Source organism: Leptidea sinapis, chromosome 1 (genome assembly GCF_905404315.1).
Source record: "Leptidea sinapis chromosome 1, ilLepSina1.1, whole genome shotgun sequence".
NCBI classification, from domain to species: domain Eukaryota; kingdom Metazoa; phylum Arthropoda; class Insecta; order Lepidoptera; family Pieridae; genus Leptidea; species Leptidea sinapis.
This window is the reverse complement of record NC_066265.1, coordinates 29,116,808-29,141,241: the sequence shown is the minus strand read 5'-3', so window position 1 is coordinate 29,141,241 and position 24,434 is coordinate 29,116,808. Positions and strand designations below refer to the sequence as shown.

Sequence of the window (24,434 nt, the reverse complement as noted above, 5' to 3'; positions counted from 1 at the left end):
GTATTTCTAAATTACACCGATCTACTTGTGCAGAAACAGTAAATGAAACATTTATAACGACGATTCAAATGCGCTTAGTTTAAGCGTATTTAAATAAAGTTTATTAAAGTGAAACTTTTTTTACATCGTCTGTGGGGTCAGCTGGTAGCTAATAACTGTTGTAATGATTCAGGAGAAGATACTGAAGGGCGTGCGACTGACCCTCATGAGTCTGGAGGAACTCCTGACGGTGGTGCGGCCGTTCTCGCTTGTGACGCCTGACATGCTGCTGGACGCTATTCAAGAAAAGACGCAGGCCAAGAGCACCGACCTGCCGCACCGTGGATTGCTTCGTGAGTTATGGCGTTTAATTAATATTATTAGTAACTGCTTCTTAGATTTCCTGAGGCATTCCTAGACGCATTAAGAAAAGGTATCTCATCGGATTACCCGGATCAAAACAAATTGTGTTCCTGATTTATATAAGGGAATAAACGGAAGTGTCTATTTCTAGGATTTCCAATAATATACTCTTAAAACACCAGTGGAATCACAGGAGCGTTGACGACCTATTAGAAAGGTGCCAGCCACCACAAGTCACATCGGCCTGGAAACACCGCCAACTAAGTTTATTCTACTGTTGCGAGGATGAAAGTTCCTTGAAAATAGTTTGTGTGTGGTGCGATGTTTCTCTCATCGACTCTTACTGTACATCGTACAGACAACGATGAGATGCGGCGCCGCAACGCAGTGTTGTGGCCGGGCCACTGACCTGTATAAATACCTCTGGACAGGCTGTTCCATATGTTTGACAGCAATTTATTTGTGCCTATTTGAAGCGCCACTCGCGAGCGTCTAGCGAAATAATTTTGACGTATAATACAAATGGCTACGAAGGAACGTACATTTTGAATTAATTTCGTTCGTTTTTCGTGTTATATAAATTTCAAAAATCAACCTAATAAAGTGCACAATTTTTTTTTGAAAATAGTTTTCCACCAGGTTGTCCACTAGGTTGTCATCACTTGTTTAGTACTGCAGACTCTCGCTATGGTCAACAGCGCCAAAATGGCGAATATCAAGCAGGCACAAAAGCAATTTGACAGCCGCCAGTCCAGTGGTTTATAGTAGAGGTCAGTGGGCCGGTTCCCTTACGGTCGGGGTGGGGGGGCGTCCATATATTACGTGAGATATTTAAGGGGGGGAGGGGGTCGAGTCGAATCGCATCTAATCTTACGATGGAGAGAGGGGGGGTAATATCACGCAATTTTGGTTTGGACATGTTGGTTCCAATAGTGTCTCTTGAGACCGCGCATGATTCTCCATGGATTGAATTAGAGTAGATATTCTTTTTTTAATCACAGTAGTTACGATTTAAGTAATCTATTGTTAAATTTTTATTACACTTATAACTCTCAGCCATATTGGTAACTAGTCGTAAATTGCACGAAGCTTTTTTTTTTACAATAACAATCCAACGCGTTTACGTAAAAAAACCCACATTTTGGAAAATCTCACGTGGGATTGGGGGATGGGGTTCAATAAAATCTCACGACATCTCACCAGGGGGGGAGGGAGGGATAGAAAATTCAAGAAAACACCTCACGTAATTTATGGACGCCCCCTTGTTCGTGGCGCAGTGCCCGAGGAGAACGTGGCGACGGCGGCTCGGGGCGCGCGCGTGCTCACGGGCGAGATGCGCAGCGCGCTGTTGGACGGCGACACGGACTCGTACGACATGGAGTGCGGCTACACGCGCCACACCATCAGCGACGCGCGCGACAACCCGGGCATCATCGTGCGCCTGCCCACCACCACCATCATCAACCACGTGCGCCTGCTGCTCTGGGACCGCGACAACAGGTCACACACACCTCACATTTATTTATCGAAATACATATTGACACGAGAGAGGGTTAGGGATTTTTTTTTAAAGGAATTGGAGGACAAACGAGCGTACGGGTCACCTGTTGTTAAGTGATCACAGCCGCCCACAATCTCTTGCAACAGCAGAGGAATCACAGGAGCGTTTCCGGCCTTTAAGGAAGGTGTACGCGCTTTTTTGAAGGTACCCATGTCGTATCGTCCCGGAAACACCGCACAAGGAAGCTCATTCCACAGCTTTGTAGTACGTGGAAGAAAGCTCGTGTGAAGAAAGTGGATTGGAAATAATACTCCGCTTATAGGAACGAGTCTTTATTTGCGTTCACTTTTTCTAATCTTGCACTTCGCCGGTCTGTCGCTGTTCCTCTTGTGGGCCGGCGGTACCTTCAACGCGTCATACCGCACCGAACACTAAGTCTCTTCTATCTTCTTCTTCTTGGAACACTTCCACTTTTCACTGCTTCTTCTTTTCTTCTTCTTTTTCTTTACACTTTCGAGTCAGAACTAGAACTGCCGTAGGCCACGCTTAGTACGGCTTATATACCCCCGGTTCTGTTCCATTTGCAAAATGATTCTCCCATTCCATCTTTAAATTTAAATTGTACTTGAAAATTCTTTTAACTATTTTTATCCTGCTTACACATTTTCCATCCCTTTTTTTCTGTTCGATTTGATCCTGAACTTACTAGAAATTTCCTTTAACTTTACAAAACCCAAAAAATTATATATGATGTTTGACAACTCTCGTCATATACGTCGAAGCGTTGCTATACGACAATTTTTTACAAACAATAATATAATATACTTTGTAAAAACCACAGAGGTTTGACCTCAATGCAGTATCTTAGTTTACACCAAAATAAATGTAAATATGTAATCCCACCGGGTGACTCCAATTGATTTCTGTGTTAAATTGTTTCTCAGCCATTTTTGGACCGATTTTATAATATTTTTGAACTCATAGACTTAGCTTTCGAAATTTTCTAGTTTATTGTCGAGACAAAATTATGAATTTCGACTTGATTCAATTATTATAATTAAAAACAAACATGATTTACAAATTATTCTTGATTAGCACGCGCTATTTATATTTATTTAAAATTAAGCCGATTGATCAAATCTTGTTTGATTGATTTTGTTAAATTTTTGTACACAAACTTAGTTTCCCTCGCTTCGGTCAAATATACGCTGCAGCGAAGCGGTAGGTACGATGAGCGACTGCGGCATCCTAGTATAAACTTAACATTAAATTCAATACCTGCATACAATTACTAATATCAATAGAAACCTACAAGAAACCTTACTTATATTTATTTCAACACGGAAACCATCTCCAAAGCAACCAAAAAACAGATATTTCAATCATTTCCCAGGCATCCCATGACCATCTTCTTAGTTACAAACGTGATCAAAGATTACCTAGGAAATATTCTTTCAGTTTCTGCTTAATATTTTTATGAGTCACACAGCATTGGACAGAAATGAGGGTAGTTGATTAATTAGGCGAGGAACAACATAGCACGTTGTTCTCTCACCGTACGGCCTCACATTTATGACTCTGGTCAATCTAGACCTAAAAATGAGAGTGAACGTGAATAAATTCCCAACAAGCTGAAAATCAATAAAAAAAAATAAAACATAATTATAAATATAATTTTTAAGTATCCCATCATTCCGTGGAATGGAAAAAAATTTACTCAAGGACAAAAATTGAGTTTTTTGTGATTTTCAGCAAAACAGTAAGTTTTATCGTAAAAGTATCCCAGACAAAAGTTGTAGATCATAAAATTATCTATGAAAATGTACGAGCCACTGTTTTTGAGATATATAACGATTAAAAAAGTTGGTAAAGTCATAATATGCACACGTTGCCACGCTACCTATGAGGTTACTTATACATTAGTACAAAACCGAAATTTACAAATACTTTCTTTAATTTTAGCCGGTTTCTCTGCTTACTTCACATCTGCTTATACAATATTTAAAACGGCTAAGCCGATTTTATGTGGTTTCTGCTGATGTATTGTGGCAAGCAGTAATATTTTGTGTCATTCCAAACAGTCCTTAAACAAAACTTTAATCGATATAAGACACCGAGAACAACGCGGGTAATGTAGCGGACACATAGATACTATAAATTTCATGTAATTGCGGCCAATAACAACATATATTAATACACACTATACGCATATCTATTTAATTATCATGCACGCACACATTGTACAGGACTTCTTCTTTTTTTATATAATTACCATTTATTTACCAGCGTTATTATTTCATTATAATTTAATCTGCCGAACATTGTTAATGGCAATACATGTATATAGTTTATAGTATTTATTGCAAGATCTTACAATCTTTATTATAGCTCTTATTATTCTAAAACTTAACGTGTTGAAAAAAAATAAAAACAACACAAACATTATTTGTAGAATAGAAGTGCTATAAAGTTTGCTTAAATAAATGTCCAGGTCGTACGCCTACTACGTGGAAGTGTCCGTGGACCAGAAGGACTGGGTGCGTGTGATCGACCACAGCAACTACTTCTGCCGCTCGTGGCAGCGCCTGTACTTCGAGCCGCGCGTGGTGCAGTACATCAAGGTCGTGGGCACCAGCAACACCGTTAACAAGGTGCGTACTGCGGCCTGGATACATCCCCACCACAAACCATTTATACATCTAGATAGACTATGACAGCTGTGAAAACGTCGGAAAAAATAGACTTTATAACTAACCTCTATTTTGAGCAATTCACACACACTAACACAAAACTGTCATAAAAATAACGAGTGTAAGACGTAGCTAGTCACGCACACTAAACTATTATTCCTGGCCTGTTTTTATCGGGTGTCTTACACCTACATTCAACCCTATTTACTAAAGCACTCTAAAAACGGTCTCAAAACAATTGATTTGAGTAAATGCCAAATCGAGTATTTATATTGTTATCAGATTCAACTGTATTTACGATAAAAGTCCCACGATGTTGCGTTTTATTTTTAAGAAAATAAGGGACGGGACAATCAGGATGTTCAGCTGATGGTAATTGATAAGCCCTGCCCATTACAATGCACTGCCGCTCAGGATTCATGAAAAATCCAAAAATTCTCAGCTGTTCTGCAATTGCGCTCGTCACCTTGAGACATAAGATGTTAAGTCTCGTTTGTAATTTCACTAGCTACGGAGCCCTTCAGACCGAAACACAATAATGCTTACGCATTTCTGCTTCACGGCAGAAATAGGCGCCGTTGTGGTACGCATAATCTAGCCGGCATCCTGTGCAAAGGAGCCTCCTACTGCGTAATGGATGGAATATACTTATTGAAATATCAACGTGTTTGGACTTGTTGGTTGGTTTTGAAGTATGTTTGTAATGTTGCTACATCCCCATATGATGTCGACGACAGGTATTCCACGCGGTGAGTCTGCAAGCAATGCACACTGCCGTGGTGCCACCACTGCGTGACGGTCTCATCTGTCCCACACACAACGTGGCCACACTCGATCTATCCGCCGTCGTCGCCGAGGGCATCAGGTACTCCACACCTCGTATGAGCCATGAGGCAACATTGTTTAATTAATGTGTACTGAATACTGCGTACGCCAACTTATAAAAAATAACTTTTTGAGCGTAAAAAAATTTATAATAATAATAATATTGACACACTTTTACACAAATTATCTTGCCCCAAGCTAGGCATAGCCCGTACTATGGGTACAAGACAACGATATATTTAATGCAATATACTTAGTTAAACATACATAAATACATATAAATATCCATGACTCGAAAAAAAACAAACAAACATCTATATTCATCATGTAAATCATTGCACCTACCGGGATTCGAACCCGGGACCTCTAGCTTAGTAGTCAGGGTCACTAACCATTCGGCTATATGAGTCGCCTTTTATGAAAATAAGGGACGAAACGATAGAGATAGGAGACCTTCCCAATAGATGTGGTAGTTACTCTATGAAGTGAATCATTTTTTCAATTAATGAGTATCTAAATAAGTGTTAAGTTTTTGCATGCTTCTAATTGGATTGTAATATTTAAGATCTGGACGTCATACCCTATTCCAAAGCAAAATAAATAATTTCATTTCATCTGTTTTAAGTTTTCACGCCAAAACAGTGTTGACCGCAGATTTAACTAAATATTTAATTTATTTGAATTGTCGGGGACCCTGTGCTCTGTGAACGCTTCGATCGCCTGGCATTGCGTAGCGATGTCGCTTCATTGTGTGTGTTCTATTTTGCATTTATCACGGGGAGTGTTTCGAAAGGTGTTTCAACTGATTCCTACTGCCGAATTTCACTTTCACAAGACACGCCACACATTTGGATATAATTTCCATCATCTGATTGTGTTGTGTTCCTCCACTGTGCAGTTTTAAAGGAACTTTCTTTCACGTACAACAAAGCTGTGGAATGAGCTTCCTTGTGCGGTGTTTCCAGGACGATACGACACGGGTACCTTCAAAAAAAGCACGTACACCTTCCTTAAAGGCCGGCAACGCTCTTGTGATTCCTCTGGTGTTGCAAGAGAATGTGGGCGGCGGTGATGACTTAACACCAGGTGACCCGTACGCTCGTTTGTCCTCCTATTCCAAAAAAAAAGGCCGGCACCGCTCCTGTAATTCCTCTGATGTTGCAAAAGAATGACCCGACCCGTGCACTCGTTTGTCCTCCTTTTCCATAAAATATATCTGTGGTCGACACTGACATTACATTTTTTTGTAATCTGTGTTATAATCAAGCACTTGTTAATCTAATGATTGGGAAAGTAATTCACTTATCTCTATAATACACACTTGGTTTTTTTTGCATTGAATGAAGAACAATAATGTTATATAAACACGTGTTTAAAATGAAGTTTAAAAAAAAGACACGGGCTTATAATTCAGTAATAATGTTTCAAAATATGAATTCAATTATTTATGGAATACTTTATGACTTTAATATTATCAACCTGTGCAATTAGTTGTAATTTGTACGTACGTAATATTAATAGTGATTTTCATTATTATAATAATAGAAATAAGGGATTGCTTGTAACTGATTCTAGTATACTGCTTAAGATACATAATAGCTTTACGGGTAAATGTATACACTTTTATAATAAAGTCCCAGCCACTGTTTAGGCATTATCTATAAATAAATTTAAATGTTTTTAAAAAAAATTGCTGTTCGTTAATCCTACTTCTCCACAGCTGAATATCTAAGTGATCAGACAATATCAGCAATAGCAATGACAGTACAATATTGTATATATTATTAAAAATAATGCTTGTGGAGTTTCTTGCGCCGCAGTATTAGAAATGACATCAAAAAGAATTCTAAAGGAATCTATTTTGAGAAATTAAATGCCTTTTACGTAGAAATTTACCTCATGTCTCATTACGTTCAATTGAGAGTAATCCTATTATTCCTATTAATATTATAAATGCGAAAGTTTGTATGTCTGGATGTATGTTTGAACTTCTTTAACGCAAAAATTTTACAATAATATAGCTTACACACCAGAATAACACATAGGCAATTATTTATAAAACTATCGCGTGAATTATACTTTATATGGCAAAACAACGTTTGCCGGGTCAGCTAGTAATAATAATAACTCCACAGCCGCACCCGCAACGCGCTCCTGAACGGCGATACGGAGCACTACGACTGGGAGCAGGGCTACACGTGCCACCAGCTGGGGTCGGGCGCCATCGTGGTGCAGTTGGCACAGCCCTACCTGCTGTCGTCCATCCGCATGCTGCTGTGGGACTGCGACTACCGCCACTACTCGTACTACGTGGAGGTGTCGCTCAACTACTGGCACTGGGACATGGTGGTGGACCGCAGCCGCGCCACCTGCAGGTACATTCAGATAAACTTCGGTTCTGTGGCGTTCCGTTACAAGATCAAATGCGGCAGTTATGACAACAGGCTAGTAGCTAGTGAAATTACTGGACGAATAAGACGAGCGCAATTGTAGTGCCACTTATAATTTTTGGGTTTTTCACGAATCCTGAGCGGCACTGCATTGTAATGGGCAGGGCGTATCAATTATCATCAGCTGAACATCCTGCTCGTCTCGTCCCGTAGTATCATAAAAAAAGCTCCTTTTGACCCTTTAAAATAAATTTCTACTTTTTTTTAAACACTAATATAATAAATTTAAATTGTACCAAAATTCATGAACGACGCGGGATTCGAACCCGCGCCTCTCGGGAGCGCTCTTACCAACTAAGCCGACCGTCCGAGTGACGCATCGACCGAAATTTTGGTATGTCATGCTCAACTCTCAGGTTATCGACTGTAAAGTATATCGTATATATGTATTATGTAGTCACAACAGTAGATTAGGGATATTAGGCAAATGACGATGACTTGCTATCGAACGTTTTCTTAAATTTTTAATGTTTATTATCTTCTCAATGTATATTGACACACTTTTTTTTACACAAATTATCTTGCCCCAAATTAAGCATATATAGCCTGTATTATGGGTTGCAAGACAACGATATATTTAATACAATATACTTACCTCAACATACATAAATACATACAATACAATACAATACAAATAGGACCGGAGGCCATCCCCCCCCCTTCCCCCCAACAAAATATGAGAGCGGTATCAAAAGAGAAATTACCCCAGGAGGGTACCGGTTCCTGTAGAGCCGGAGAATCCCTCCCCGAGCATTCGCGCTCGGGCTGCCCCTCGTATTCTGCGGAGGGCACAGTACCGCGCATGACCACGGAAAAACGAGGCAGTATCACGACGGCACCCCGCTCCACACTTAATGTGGACTTTAGTAACATCAGGGGAATTCACTCCAACTTAAACGCCGTCCACCACTGTGTTTCCTTACGGAGACGCAGATATCTCGACCTAGCGATACGTCATATTTATCGTACCCCGGGTACAAAGTTGAGCACAATTTTATGCCTCATGCCGGGGTATGTGTGTACGTTAGGGAGGATATCCGCTGTCGCCGTCTCGGCAATTTTGAGGGCAGGGACCTGTCTACTCTCTGGCTCCGCGTAGATTTATTGGACCGCGTCCGCATCTATGCGTGCGTCTACAGGTCCCATAATGGTAACGCAGAAACCGATCACCTCATGGGCTGCGTTCAAACGGCAATTGATGACGTGCTTGCACAGATCCCCTCCGCAGAAATCGTAGTCTTGGGTGATTTCAACGGGCACAATGCCGAATGGCTTGGATCACGTACCACAGACGACGCCGGGCGATCTGTGCATAATTTTGCATTGGCGTATGGTCTGTCCCAATTGGTTGAGTCGCCAACGCGGCTCCCGGATGTGGACAGCCACATGCCGTCCTTATTAGATCTTCTGCTGACTACACATCCCGATAGTTACCAGGTCTCTGTCGACGCCCATCTCGGAACGTCTGACCATTGCCTGGCCAGGAGTGTAGTGCCCATCCGACGCCAACGTCGCTGACCACCTGCGACCCGTCGCGTTTGGCACTACAAGTCAGCAGATTGGGATAGGATGCGCTCCTTTTTTGCATCCTACCCTTGGGGCAAGGTTTGTTTCCCTTCGGATGATCCTTGTGCCTGCGCCGTTGCAGTAGCCGATGTGATACTACAGGGCATGGATATTTTTATACCAAGCTCTTTAGTACCGATCGGTGGCAGATCACAGCCCTGGTTTGATGCGTCAGTTAAAGCAGCATCTGACTGCAAAAAACAGGCGTATCGAACGTGGGTTGCGGCGCTGGGCACAAAGGATCCGAACTGCAAAGTTCTTAAGAGGAAATATAACCGTGCCTCCAGATTTTTTAAGCGGCAAATCGCCCGTGCGATGTCAAAGCACGTCGTCAAAATCGGCGAGCAGCTTTCCAGTTACCCGACCGGAACACGCAAGTTCTGGTCGTTGTCGAAAGCTGCTCTAGGTAACTTCATCCAGCTGTCCATGCCGCCGTTGCACATGAGGAATGACACCCTGGCCCATACGGCAAAAGAGAAAGCCGATCTCCTGTGCGCTCTTTTCGCCTTCAACTCGACTCTTGACGACAACGGAAAAACACTGCCGACCATCCCGCGGTGTCAGAGCTCTATGCCTGAAGTACAGTTAAGACAGAAAACTGTTAGGCGAGCTCTGTTTTCGTTGGACGTCAGACCTCTTATCCCAAAGGCGTAGTCCCTGACTCATGGAAGTCAGCCCTTGTCCATCCGATCCAAAAAAAAGGAGACAGTTCGGATCCGGCAAACTATAGGCCTATTGCTATAACCTCCCTGCTCTCCAAAATCATGGAGACCATAATTAGCCGCCAACTTTTGGTATACCTAGAGGGTCACCTGTTGATCAACGACCGACAATACGGCTTTCGCCATGTTCGGTCGGCAGGTGATCTTCTGGTATACCTAACACATAGATGGGCGACGTCTATTGAACGCAAGGGGGAATGGCTGGCAGTTATCCTGGATATAGCGAAGGCCTTTGATCGTGTTTGGCACAAGGCGCTCCTCTCTAAACTTCCATCATTTGGGCTTCCCGAGAGCTTATGCAAGTGGACCTCCAGCTTCCTCACTGGGCGCAGCATACAAGTCGTTGTCGGCGGTTTTTGCTCGAATCCCAAGCCCGTAAACGCTGGAGTGCCCCAAGGCTGTGTGCTATCTCCCACGTTTCTTCTGCATATCAATGATATGTTGGACACCTCCAACATACATTGCTTTGCAGACGACAGCACTGGTGATGCCGTATACACGGGCCATGCAGGTCTCTCTCGGGAAAACGTCGACCAGTGCCGGGAAAAACTTCTGTCTTCTATCGAGTCCTCTCTCGAGAAGGTCGCGGAATGGGGTAAATTGAGCCTTGTCCAATGTAACCCCCAGAAGACTGAAGTTTGCGCGTTTACCACAAAAAAAACCCCATTTGTCGTATCACCGCTCTTCGATAACACTTTCTTTAAAGCCTCGCCTAGTATCGGAATACTGGGTCTCGAAATCTCGAGCGATTGCCAATTCCGTGGCCACCTGGAGGGCAAAGCCAAATTGGCTTCGAAGAAGCTGGGCGTCATCAATAGAGCACGGTAGTATTTCAAGCCGGCCCACATTCTAGCGCTCTACAAAGCGCAGGTCCGGCCACACATGGAGTATTGCTGTCATCTCTGGTCTGGCGTACCCCAGTATCAGCTCGATCCATTTGACCGCGTGCAACGCAGAACAATTCGAGATTGTCGGGGACCCAGTGCTCTGTGAACGGCTGGATCACTTAGAGGCGTAGAGACGTCGCTTCATTGTGTGTCTTCTACCGCATTTATCACGGGGAGTGTTCCGAAGAGCTGTTTAACCTGATTCCTGCCGCCGAATTCCACCTTCGCACGACACGCCACAAATGAGGATATCATCCCCACCATCTGGATGTGTGGCGGTCCTCCACAGTGTGGTTTTCAAGGAGCTTTCTTCCACGTACTACAAAGCTGTGGAATGAGCTTCCTTGTGCGGTGTTTCCGGGACGATACGACATGGGTACCTTTAAGAAAAGCGCGTACACCTTCCTTAAAGGCCGGCAACGCTCTTATGATTCCTCTGGTGTTGCAAGAGATTGTGGGTGGTGGTGATCACTTAACAACAGGTGACCCGTACGCTCGTTTGTCCTCCTATTCCATAAAAAAAATACATTTAAACATCCATGACTCGGAAACAAATATCCATATGCATCATTTAAATGCTTGCAACTACCGGGATTCGAACCCGGGACCTCTAGCTGTAGGTAGGATCGCTAACCACTCGGCTATACAGATCGTTGTATATATAAATCCAGTGTCCTGATGTTTGTTTCCAGTTACTCCTAAAGTAATAAACGGATGTTAATGGGAATTACTTACTAACGGGAGTGTTACTTAGTTTAGTCCAACTTGAGAGGAAGGCTAGTTTCTATTTCGATTTGGTACGCATAATTATTTTTATTTCCAATATTTGTTTTGTATGGACATATTTTTTTCTATGAGAGAATAATTTATTGGCGCACGGTTTGACAGTTCTGCTGTGAAACACTTTCATTATAACATCAGGGAGCATATTTTACGAAATAATTCTTGATGTCAAGATCGAACGAGTCGATCAGAACAATGTCTGTCGGGTCAGCTCGTATAAGGTATACTGTTGGTAATTAGTATTAAAACACTCATGTGATACTATTATCACATTCGTGTTTTAATACCCCTTATTACGCAACAGTTGCATAAATATTACATCTCTATATTTTTAATTCTAATAAAAAATATTTTTCATCTAAAAAAAGGGTTTTGCAGTGATATCAGAATGGGACTTCTGACCCCGAAACTAGTTAAAACTGTATCTTCGTAGCAACTGTAACTCGTAGGTTAGTAGCACCCACGTAAAGTAGATTAAAATTTTGTTTTTACCTCTCCAGCACGAAAAGGGCGCTGTTGCTACGTGAGAAACGAAAAAAAGCATTTTTGATGCGAGCATGAGGCAAAGTGATTTAAATTTCGAACCCCATGTGACCATACATCCGGGAATTACTCCGCGTTAAAAAAATAAACAATGCGATCCGGTGCGCTCCGAAACTCATTTTAGCCGAGCGTATTATCTCACTGTCACAAAAATTTATATGTAACTTATCGAAATTTAGATTTATAAATTTTACTATTGCCCTTAAAAAGACTTAATTTTTAAAATAAATACTAGTAAACATTATTATCGCTTACTTAAATATATCATGTTTGTTTTTCATAAAAATTTCAAGCAGAACAGTTTCCGAACGCAACATCTAAATAATAATGATATTTATAATAAACTGTTATTCTTACGGTTAGGTTAGTTGTACTCGTGTGTTCACGAATGTGGCCATTACGCTGTATAGTGACAGAATAACAGTTTTTATCGTCGTCATTACCCAAGTTGTGTGCGTGCTGCAGGTCGTGGCAGGTGATAAACTTCCCGGCGCGGCCCGTCTCCATCATTCGTGTGGTGGGCACCAACAACTCCGTCAACGAGGTGAGTTCGCTACAGCGTCCCTCTTCTCTGGACCACTCGAGTCTGACTCTCCATTAATTTCGAACTCCATTCCAGTACATTCGTTTTTTTCAATCTGTCTGATCTGTCCATAGGTACATCTTATTATAAAATGCTTATATTGGGTAAACATGAGTTGTCCATACAAGTAAAGGAAAATTTTAAATGACACCACCCTTGTGGAGGAAAAAACACTTGAAATGAAAATTATAAAGATCAGGTACCTGTCATGTTGCGCAGTCATCATTAATTATTTGTCTTACTTGCGACAACACGCTTGTAGAAACGCCGAGATCGTACAATTCCAGTACAGTTGCTGTTTTCATCGTCTCGCTTAAACAAGAGTGTCACTATGCTAAGCGTACATTATTATTAGTAGTACTCCGTGGGCGGAAAGTATTCTGTGGTACCGATGTCTGCAAACATGGCTTCAGTCACTATCAAAATGTATTGAACTCATAAATGTACCTACCTGATACCTGGATACAAGCCCTAAATATTTCTTCTGGCTAGTACTAACACTCTTCAGTTATATCTATAAACGATCATATTTTAAAACATAAATAAAGAAATATGAAGCACTACGGTACGATTTTGAAGCAGCTTACATTTGGTAATGTGTGCAGGTGTTTCACCTGGTGCACCTGGAGTGTCCATCGCAGGTGACTGTGAGCGAAGAGCTCGACGAGCAGCAAGGCTCCAAGAAACAGCGAGCAATCGACGACCGACCCGAAAGAAGCTCAGGTGCGATAGCCTTAAACTCTTTTAATATTATGTTACTGTTTGGCATAATGCCTGCATCATGGGAAGTCAGGTCTATATAGGAAAAGTCTCGATTTCCATATCTTACTGTGTCGCATACACGCACTTTGTGGACTCAACCAACACCATGTCACAGTATGACACAACACGCGTAGTGTTGTGACATACTGTGACATGGGTTGAAATACATCTAAATAATGGCGTTGCGTAGAGACGTCGCTTCATTGTGTGTCTTCTACCGCATTTATCACGGGGAGTGTTCCGAAGAGCTGTTCAACCTGATTCCTGCCGCCGAATTCCACCTTCGCACGACACGCCACAAATTAGGATATCATCCCCACCATCTGGATGTGTGGCGGTCCTCCACAGTGCGGTTTTCAAAGAGCTTTCTTCCACGTACTACAAAGCTGTGGAATGAGCTTCCTTGTGCGGTGTTTCCGGGACAATACGACATGGGTACCTTCAAAAAAAGCGCCTACACCTTCCTTAAAGGCCGGCACGCTCTTGTGATTCCTCTGGTGTTGCAAGAGAATGTGGGCGGCGGTGATCACTTAACACCAGGTGACCCGTACGCTCGTTTGTCCTCCTATTCCATAAAAAAAAATAACCAGTGCCTGATGTGCGCAGATGGCGGCGGGGCAGAAGAAGACAGCCCGCCTCGTGCGGTCTCGGTCGCACCCCGCGCCGACCCGCACGCTGAAACAGCCACCGAGGCCGAAGAGCTTGATGACGCGGAAGATTAGTGCAGCGTTCGCTTCAGTGCTACACTCCGATGAATTCCCTTTTGTAAGGGGTCTACCAGCTACACCAAACCATAACAGTGCTGGGAATGTGTCGAAAAAAATAATCAAGTCTATTTGATTTTGGGCGTAGCAGTCAGTGGCGGACCCGTACCCGATACGTTCCCGGTCCGTCTACACTTGATTACTATATCACTACGGCTATAGGAATCATGGTGGAATGGTAACTACACAGACCGAGCTGTATCCTTGGGCAGTTTTTAGGGAGATCAAAGGAAGGGCTGAAACCTTTCATATGCAACACTCCATTCCACCATAGAATAATACCGTGTAGAAGAATAGTATCCCGTGCCTATAGAACTAGGGCAAACAGTATATAATTTTAGATACTGACAATTATTGTTATTGTAACGAAAAATTGCACATCACCATTTAGACAAATTTTATTAACATTACTAATAATTTTAATAAAAAACTCACTTTATTCAAGTAGGTAAACTTAGACTAGAATCATACATAAAAATAAGGCTTGGGACAAACTAGGGCCCGTGACGTACCCGTAGATATAAGACATCTAATCTTTGAAATCGTGCTCTTAAACTTGTTTTTAATCACACCCACATGAGCAAAAACATTAGTTATAACACTAAATTATTAGCTAAATCATATCATGAGATAGGGGAGACTGTAAAAAATTATGTAATAATAAAAATATTATACAGAAAATCCTAGTGAACATGTTGGATCACTTTATTATCCTGATATTGTCATAGGTATTAGTAATTTGTCATTGTTATCTTAATCTTAGTATATAAAAATGTTTGTTACCAGTGAACTCCTAAAATAATGTACGGATTTTAATGGCGATTACTTCATGGAGTGCAGTTTAGTCTAACTTGAGAGATATGATAGTTTTTATTTCGATTTGGGACCCATAATTATTTATATTTCCAATATTTGTTTTGTATGGACATATTTTCTGCGAGAGAATTTATTGACGCGCGGTTTGACAGTCCTGCTGTGAAACAATTTCATTATAACAGCAGGCAGCATATTTTACGAAATAATTCTTGATGTAATGAAATATTATTGACGAATTCATAAAAAACAGTATTTTATTTTTTATGCACAGAGCAACTAACAGTCTTATGTATCTCACATCCTAGGTAAAACCTTTGTTTCATTGTATTATAATCTTATTATAATATAATATACTTAATACTATATATATATCTACATATGTGTATGCATTGCAGATAGAACAGCTGTTACCTACACTTTAGCATTTTTTTAAATTTCGCACGTGTCTGTTGTCGCATCGAACAGCGTAGTGTTGTCGTGCGTAATTTAATTTTTTTTTATCTACACCCATGCTTTAAATCCTCCATTAAAGATTCTGAAACAGTTAGCATATTACCAACATTAAAACACTCAATGTTCTAATAACCATTACAACCAATGTCGTAATAACCATTACATCATCCAAACGAGTGTTGTAATGTTGTACTGAATTTCATAACAACACTCCTTGGTATTTTTTTTCGATCCCTTCATGCGCAAAGAGTTTCAACAAACAGCCACATTCTTATTGCTCGATGCATGATATCTGTATGAATTTCAATAAAAGAAAATTTTCGTTTTCGCGCGTTCCACACTACCGTGAAACGCCGTAAAAAAAATGTAGGTTATTCGAAACCCCGCCATTTTTCTTGAAAAAATGAGCGATTCAAGTAAATTACTACTAAAATAAATAATTATTTCATTAATACTTAGTTTATTTGTATACAATCAGTAATGGATGATATTAGGTTACTTGTAGGACTTTTTTTGAGGATTCATATTCTGGGTGTAGATAAAGTATTGCATGCAACTGTTGATAATTATGTATTAAAACACTCATGTGATACTATTATCACACCCACATTCGTGTTTTAATACCCCTCATTACACAACAGTTGCATAAATAACTGTTAATTTATGTTTACCTTCGGTGAAATCAACGCTTTCTTTTTGCTTATTTATGCGAGAATTGTAAAGACAAAAGATTGATTTCTTTACGAAGGCCAGAGAATTAAAAGCAGCGCTCCCTAGGCCATCTAGGCATGACCTCATGTCGGCGATCTAGGTGTTATTAATTTAAAATGATAATGTTTAAATCTGGATATCCAGCGAATTTTATGCCAAGTTATATCACATTCTTTTCAGTAGTTCATACTATAGTCTCCCTAGAATTCAAGAATGTTTGAAATTGTGTAAGTATTTCATCTTAAATGTTGTTTTTCTTTATTTCTTAGTGCGGATGCCATTTGGTAAATTGACGACCATAGGCCCGTCCCTAGTTTGCCTCAAATAATTCGCCTGTGACGAACATTCACGTATAATGACACTAAAAGTAATAACTTTCGTACATACCGCGTAAGGTGAATACTTATTCACTTGAATGGAAAGGTGTGTAATTGGAAAGAGGAGAAGACTCCTTGGTTATGAGATGATAAAGTCATCTTAGTAATATGTTATATCTTGATACAAGAACGTTAAATATGAATGACGGTCGTTGAAGTATTGCTGAACGGTGGCCCGGTGAGCAACGCCCGCGTCTATTTCGCTAACCGGTTCAAGACTTGAACATTGATACAACCGGCAATCACCGAACAAGCTCTTCAGCCTAGCGAAACTATAAGAAAAATTGGTAATTAGTAACTACCAAGCCGTTATGTAGCTACTACTTACGTGTTCTACTTGTGACAAGCAAATAGGTTGTACTATTTATAGTATTTTCTTTAATTAACGCGAGTGTTACACATTTAAATAAAACACTTTTTAAAGGATTAAAATACGTGTTATTGTAACTGTGTTTTTACATAAGTTTTTGCGTGAAAGTTAAATTTTTATTATTTTAGTTAACCCGACGTTTCAAGACCTTTCCAGAGGGCCTATCATCAACTTTTAATAAGCGATGTGATTCCGATGCAGTTCAGTTTAGGTACCTAAACTGAATCACTAAAATTCGTACCATGAAGTACCTTTTACCGAATGACGTTTGGATCGCTTAGGAAGAATGAACGAAATAAATTTGTCTGTGGTCCGCGGTGTGAGAAAGAGATGACGCTCTACAGTCGTTGCATAAGTTTGTCTCTCTTACTCCAACCATACGCGTTGCGTTTCGAAAGCTAAAATGATATTGTTTTAGCGGTTTTTTTGCGTAGTAAATACAGGGTGGACCAAAAGTCCGTTTATAATTTGAATGATGATTTAAAAAAAAGTAATAACAGTAGATCAAAACTATTTATTGTTTTCGATAGTAAACAAAAGGGGAATTTATTTCCTAAAAATCACATCATCCATATGCAATCCTTCATTATTCTGGCATTGTTGCAATCTAGAGCGGAAATTTTCGATGACAGCTTTACATGTTTGTGTTGAGATGTTTTGGATTTCTGTGCGCATACGATCCTTTAATTCGTCAAGAGTTACTGGGTTGGTTGGCTGGAATGCAGGGGTTTTTGATCACCATGACATAGTGTCAGTCCAATAACGACAATTTTGTCTATTAACATGCCCATTTAGGTGGATGTGTGCCTTGTTGAGAAAAAAACGTTTGTAAAACTGGTGAATCGCTCTACCATTTCGTTCGCAAACTGCAACTTAGTGGCATGGTCCTGAGCCCTTAATTCCTGCACCATTTGGATTTTATAGGAATGTAGACTTAAATCTTTCTTGAGAATGCGGTTTAATACATCATTATCTTGGCACGTTAAGGACAGCAGACCGCTTTCGAGTTGATAGTCCAGGTTGGTCACGAACAGACGATTTTACTCGCTCCACGTTTTCGGGGTCCCTCGACGTTCTAGGCCGGCCAGATCGAGGTAAATCCATTGTTGAACCCGTCTTCTCAAACTTGAGCACCCATTATTTAATTTACACACCTGATGGAGCTTGATTTTTGTGTCGTATCTTGTAATGATTGCATAACTTTCGTTGAGCTAAGGTCGCAGAATCGTTGTTTCGATAGTACTCGCGTACACAAAATGCACGTTGACTACCGCTAAACGACGCCATGGTACTAAATTCCCATTGGCCGCTCTTGCAATGCGTAACACCTCCACCCCCCTCCGCCGCCGCTGCTAGACGCGGCAACCGATTCAAATGTAAATGGACTTTTGGTCCACCCTGTACTAAACATTCATTTTAAAATTGAAAACCATCAAGACTTTTTTTTGTATTTATTAAATAATAGTAATATAAATAAATATAGTTCTTTGAATTACAAATTAAATGTTTGCTTAGGTGTTTTCGTAAAAATAACGAGTTATTAACAAAACGATTCAATTTCCTCTAAGTAAGTAGCAACTTTTTTCAAATCGCTCACTTTGACACATAAGCGATCTAGTTTAGGTTGAAATATTACCTCATGGTACGAATGAATGAACGAACTTAATAAGTTTGCGATTCAATTGACATCATTGCGATTTAATCAGTTGATTTGACGTCAACCTAAATTATATAGCTCCAATCACGTCGTGGTACGAAATAGCAAAGCAGTTCATTTTAGGTTGTCAATTGAATCGCAATAAGAGTTCATGGTAGGCCCGCAGGTCTCGTTTTTAGGGGGACTGCAAATGAAATGGTAAAATAATAATAGCACTTAGGCTCTTTGAGGGCTGTTCTTGTTTGAAATCATCTTCATATATTTCAGTTTACATGTTTATGATAAATATGAAAGCTTTTTATCTCATACTTATATAAATTGGTACAACTGAATCCTGTAGACTTAAATTAAGGATTGGTTTCCGCCGCGCTCCAACTAGTTACCGCAGGCGTTATCGCAGAATGCGGCAACTAATACTACGCCCAAGTGGTCGTACTCAAGCCAGTCTCGAACAATGTATGATGATGTGCCACATGTTCTGTTAATCCTTGCTCATAAATTAAACTAAAATGCCGGTTTGCGTAGTAAAACTTTGTATAAATAGTAAATACATAAATCAATAAGTATTTTGAATTTCTTTAATTAAAATGTGAAATAACATGAAGTGTATGTTACAAAATTTTAAAAATGCCATTGAGTGTCATGATGCAATGCACACAAGCATCTATTAGTTGCCGTAATAAAAAAGCTATTGTTCTTAGGTAGTGTGGTACCTAGTTGAGCGCAGCGGAGACCACACCTTAATCTAAGCCTGTAGGTACAATATTTTGGTTTTCATGTTATAGTAGGTAATAATAAACATTATGTATAAGCTTTGTATAGTAAAACAATAACAGTGAAAATGACTAAATAAGGTAAATGGATTACAATTATTATTTTAAATGTAGACCGACAACAGCTTTTGGTGAATATTTTTATAGTGTGACACATAACATTATTGCAATTATATAATATTCATTTTTATTTAGTTAATATAGGAATGTGATCTTTTTCTCTGTCCACACATTAAGGTTAAGTAAACTGTGATAGATACTTATTATTTTAATGTATGTTTCAAAATAAATATTATTATTAATATTTTGTTTTACTGTGTAGATATTGTTAAATGCAATGATTGAAATAAAAACACTAGAAACAAAGTAGTTTACATTATAATACAGTATTTACAAAAGTCTTAATTATGTAATTATCGGTCTAAGTTCTTTTATTCTATCATTGTTTTTCTTAAATAATTCACTTGCTTCTATAATGTCAGGATTCATCTCTTCAGCATAGTCATCTAACCTTTTCCTCAGCAAATTCTTTAATGTTTCTATACCATCTCCATTCAATGCTGATATACCAATGACATCTTGAAATGATATTATATTTTCTGGGATTATGTCTTGCGGAATACTTGAGTTTCCTCTCACATTGTGAATATTCTTTAGAGATTTTACGACATCATTGAATATTGTTGATGCACCTTGTGTATCTAATTTGTTGATAGCTAAGATTGCTGGCTTTTCTAATAGTAGTGGGTCATAAAGTTCTAATTCTTTATTAAGTAAAAGTACAGTTTCTAAACAAGTTCTTCGTGGATAGTTTGGACCCAACTGAAATCCTTGAACATCAGCAATAAAAAGTAAGATTTTTGTTCTTTCCACATGTTTCAGAAATGAGTGTCCGAGTCCAACATTGACATGTGCTCCTTCTATTAAGCCAGGTAGATCAGCTATTGATATTTGCCTGAGGTCTTGAAAGTGTATGACACCTTTGTTAGGCTTTATGGTTGTGAATGGATAGCTAGCTATCTTAGGCTTGGCTCGAGATATAGCCTTTAAAAGAGAACTTTTTCCTGCATTTGGAAATCCGACAAGGCCAATATCTGCAATCAATTTAAGATCCAACCTAATATGATGTGCTTGACCATAGTGGCCTAAGAAATTATTTTGGGGGTTTCCACCTGGTCCACCTCTAGCTACTATAATTATTTGTCCCTCTTTGTCAATAGAGCCAATATTTTTACCATCTTCTCTGTAAATAGTAACACCGAGTGGTACCTCAAGCTTTATATCGTCACCGGGTGTGCCCACTATTTTTGTTTTACGACTATCTTCTCCATGGCCAGCAGTTAATGTTTTTCCACGATGTCTACCCATAATATAACCTAAATTTGTGGTCTCTTTGCCAATACAGTAAACACAACCACCCTGTCCACCTAGCCCACCATACTTTGGTAGGCCTGTGCCTCCTGTCCCACCTTTTACGTGAAGTCTTACGGAGTCTATAAATTTTGAGCGAAGATACTTTCTAGGTTTTTTGAATTCCTTGAGACACAATAAAATTCTAGTAAGATGCACCATTTTCTTAATTAAAAATATTACTAATAGTAATACATAAATAATTGATTTTCATTTAATTTACAGTTTTAGTATTGATAAAATATAATTGAATTTAATGATGTTTAATTAAAATAAATAAACAAGTCCTGTGATGACAGTGAATATCGAACTGCACAGAATAATAATACCACAGAGACTTACTCAAATAACGTAACGTTTGGATTTTCTATGACAGCAGCGACATTTCTGTGCTGGTTTTATGCGTCTTAATAAAATGCCATCAAACTAAAATGATATTTGTTACTACAGCATGATTTTGGTACTGATTTTGTATAGTAATGCGTGTACTTTATTACCGTTGCGATACAACTAAATTCAAATATTTTTATTCAAAAAAGGATATAAAATCACTTATTGAAAGTCAAAAACTACCACCCATTTCAAAAGAATGCCTCAGACATGAGAAGAATGGGCGCAACAAACTTAGCGGGCATCTATGTTATAGTAACCTTTACCTCACAAACATTTTTTAACAATTCTTTTGAATATCATAATAGGTACTTTTGTTTTGAACATTTTCTGGGATCTTGTTGAAAAGCATATACATCGCCCCACAAAAGACTTACTTACTCAACTTAGCCGAGTAGTAGGCATTATAAGTTTATGTCTGTTCCTGGTATTAACATTTTGGTTATGACAGTTTCTAGCAAATTCACTTATGTGCCTATGTAAATACATTAAATTATCAAGAATATATTGAGATATAAGATTGTATACCCTGAATAATATCTACTCACGGATAAGAATAATTTATAAATGCAAGTTGCAACAGGTATTTACGGTTTAGTATGAAACGTGCAGTGATATTTGACATACGGTTAAAATAGTAATTACATTAAGGCGACGAAATTGTTGAAACGTAGTGGATTTAGGCTATCTCCTTTTTTATAAGATAATAGCCGTCATCTATCAATCACTGCACGTTTCACACTTACGCGCTCTATACTCACTCGCTCCATTTTGAGAAGTAGCTTTTCCATGTGACTAACACTGGTCGCAATCAAAGAAGTATTATCGGCCTAGCGCAAATTTGATATTTTGTAGCTACCAATCCGTCCAGTCTTCGAGAGTAATGTGCATTATGAGTTCCGTGTAAGCATTGAACAGAACCGGTGATATTATGCATCCTTGGCGAATGCCTACGCTGGCATGGAAGGTTTTTGCAATCTTTAAGCAACAAAATCCATGGATTTTGAAAGGAGAGCCTGTTTATAAACTACACATCTATAGTTCAAATGTAGAATTTTTTGTAGGACTACTTATGATGATTCTGGAGATGCAATGTTGTACAGTATTTTAATATTAGACTGGGGTAATGTCTTAATAAGAATCTGAATGATTCCAATCTAGCCATCGTGGAAGTAATTTTCAATGTCTATCATGGACCATAGGAGTGTGAAATTCTTTGATTATATTTTAATGATTATTGAAGTGAAACTTCTTTAGAATCGTTGTGATTTCAAACCGGATGCAACGGAAAAAAGACAGGTAAGAGACACAAATATAAAAATGTGTAGGATGAAACCAGCAAAGAATGAGACAGAAATAAGCATACTATTTTATTTTTATGTATGACGCGAGTAGGTATACCTTATTATATTATTATGCATAGACACCAGGAGAATATAAATATGGTAGCGGTGTTAGTAATGTCTTTCATAGCGGTTGAAATCATGTGTCATCCTAGCAACATGTACCAGGACTTCATATGCAGTTTAGAGATTCATGCACAATGCAGGTTTCACTTCTGACATGTGTACTTTGTACACACGCAATTTGTTTTTGATTTAGGGAGCGAAGGACAATTGGGCTGTGACTGTTGAGATGGGTTGAAGTATTATAAGAAAGAGAAGTTATTACTGCCATGTAAGCATAGGATTTACGAACAGGAGGAATCAATTTTGCTGCTTGTCCATATGTGATGCATTTTTGTGTTATGGAAACGTTTCTTGGTATTTTGTGCTCATACTCTGGACAAGATCTATTAATAGTAAAATGATTACCTGAGCAATAGTAATAAGTAACATTCTCCTCATCTATATTGCAGGTATCATCAGTATGTTCATAACCGCACTTAGATTTTGATTGGCATGGTAATTTCATATGTCATGACAGCAATTTAAATATTGGATAGTTGGGTATGTGTATAGCTCTGCTGGTAAGGAATTAAAACAAACAAATATACGTTCTGGCAGGACCTAACCATCGAATATCAGAATAACACACAGAGTTGGTTTCCAGACAGGAAAACCATCCAATATAGTCTAGTAATTTATTCTTTTTACCTTAGGAACCTTACTATTGTAGTAAGGTACTCGTTCTCAATAACTTCCTCAATTGACCTGTCCGAGGGCACTCCGCGTACATAGCCCATGCGCATTATTTAGAATGATGGAATAAATGCTTTCAATTTCATTGTTTCAGTTGAAATTATTAATAAAGGTGTTGACAACAGTAAAATTCGAGAAAGCTAAAGATATTCTGTTTTTACCTAATCTTTTAAAGAACCATTATCAATATTTCGAATATTATTTTTTAAGGAACTAGTCAAATTAAACAGGGTGCAGAGTGATGCTCTCGCTTAAAGATTTTGTTTTTCTTTGTACGTGCTCAATAAATGGAGCTATATTAACATTTTCCTTGTACTTAGTCCCTCCAAGAGAAATGTAATATTTTGGTGAGGTTATTGAGGGAATTATTGGACTATTTTGAATAGTTATATTAGATGTTTCTAAAGATTTATTAGTGTTTTCTATGGAATGAAAAACTTGAAAGAAGTGTCCCTAATTTTACTGCCTCCACATTCCACAATGACATCCAGTCTGACCACCCGCTGCCTGAGCGTGCTTCCTTTTTTCTTATCACAGTTTTTATAAATTTTATTCAAATGAGACCTTTTCAACGCTTAGAAACAGAACTATCTATGTTTAAGGCTAAGTTTGAAAGCGAACAGCTGCTTAAAACGTAGTGGCTTTCGGCTAACTCCGTTTTTTTACAAGATATTTAAAGAAATATATAGCCGTCAGCTGTCAACCTATCAAGGAGTGTAATATATGCGTAAGCATCATATAAGTCTGTGGAGCTTATGTTTTAAACAATCGAGTGATTCGTTTTTTTCTTAAAGATTTTCGTGAGGCTGTACTAGTTACAACTACAATAATAAAGTGGCTTGTTAAATGCCTATTCAATATTAACTATAATGTTAAAAAATTGCCACAGACTTGCACATGCTCGTTAGACTAAAAGTG

At 39.1% G+C, this 24,434-nt stretch overlaps 2 protein-coding genes across 2 annotated transcripts in view; one reads left to right on the top strand and one right to left on the bottom strand.

Annotated features, from left to right (window-relative positions):
- The window catches only part of LOC126965628 (BTB/POZ domain-containing protein 9), a 31,536-nt gene extending 11,659 nt beyond the window's left edge, over positions 1-19,877 (top strand). Inside the window, exons 8-15 of the mRNA XM_050809300.1 lie at positions 173-332; positions 1,620-1,842; positions 4,335-4,494; positions 5,271-5,398; positions 7,494-7,733; positions 12,775-12,853; positions 13,498-13,615; positions 14,261-19,877. Coding sequence (XP_050665257.1) covers positions 173-332; positions 1,620-1,842; positions 4,335-4,494; positions 5,271-5,398; positions 7,494-7,733; positions 12,775-12,853; positions 13,498-13,615; positions 14,261-14,376 — 1,224 coding nt within the window. The 3' untranslated portion in view covers positions 14,377-19,877. The remainder of the gene's footprint in view (positions 1-172; positions 333-1,619; positions 1,843-4,334; positions 4,495-5,270; positions 5,399-7,493; positions 7,734-12,774; positions 12,854-13,497; positions 13,616-14,260) is intronic.
- Positions 19,878-19,935: 58 nt separating this feature from the next.
- LOC126965709 (GTP-binding protein 10 homolog) lies at positions 19,936-21,299 on the bottom strand. The gene has a single exon (XM_050809459.1). It carries the CDS (start codon positions 21,145-21,147, stop codon positions 19,981-19,983), a length of 1,167 nt encoding a protein of 388 aa, XP_050665416.1. The 5' UTR covers positions 21,148-21,299; the 3' UTR covers positions 19,936-19,980.
- Positions 21,300-24,434: the final 3,135 nt, after the last annotated feature.

Excerpts from the sequence above, each read along its gene's own strand:
- LOC126965709 (XM_050809459.1), bottom strand. The coding sequence starts at position 21,147 with ATGGTGCATCTTACTAGAATTTTATTGTGTCTCAAGGAATTCAAAAAA.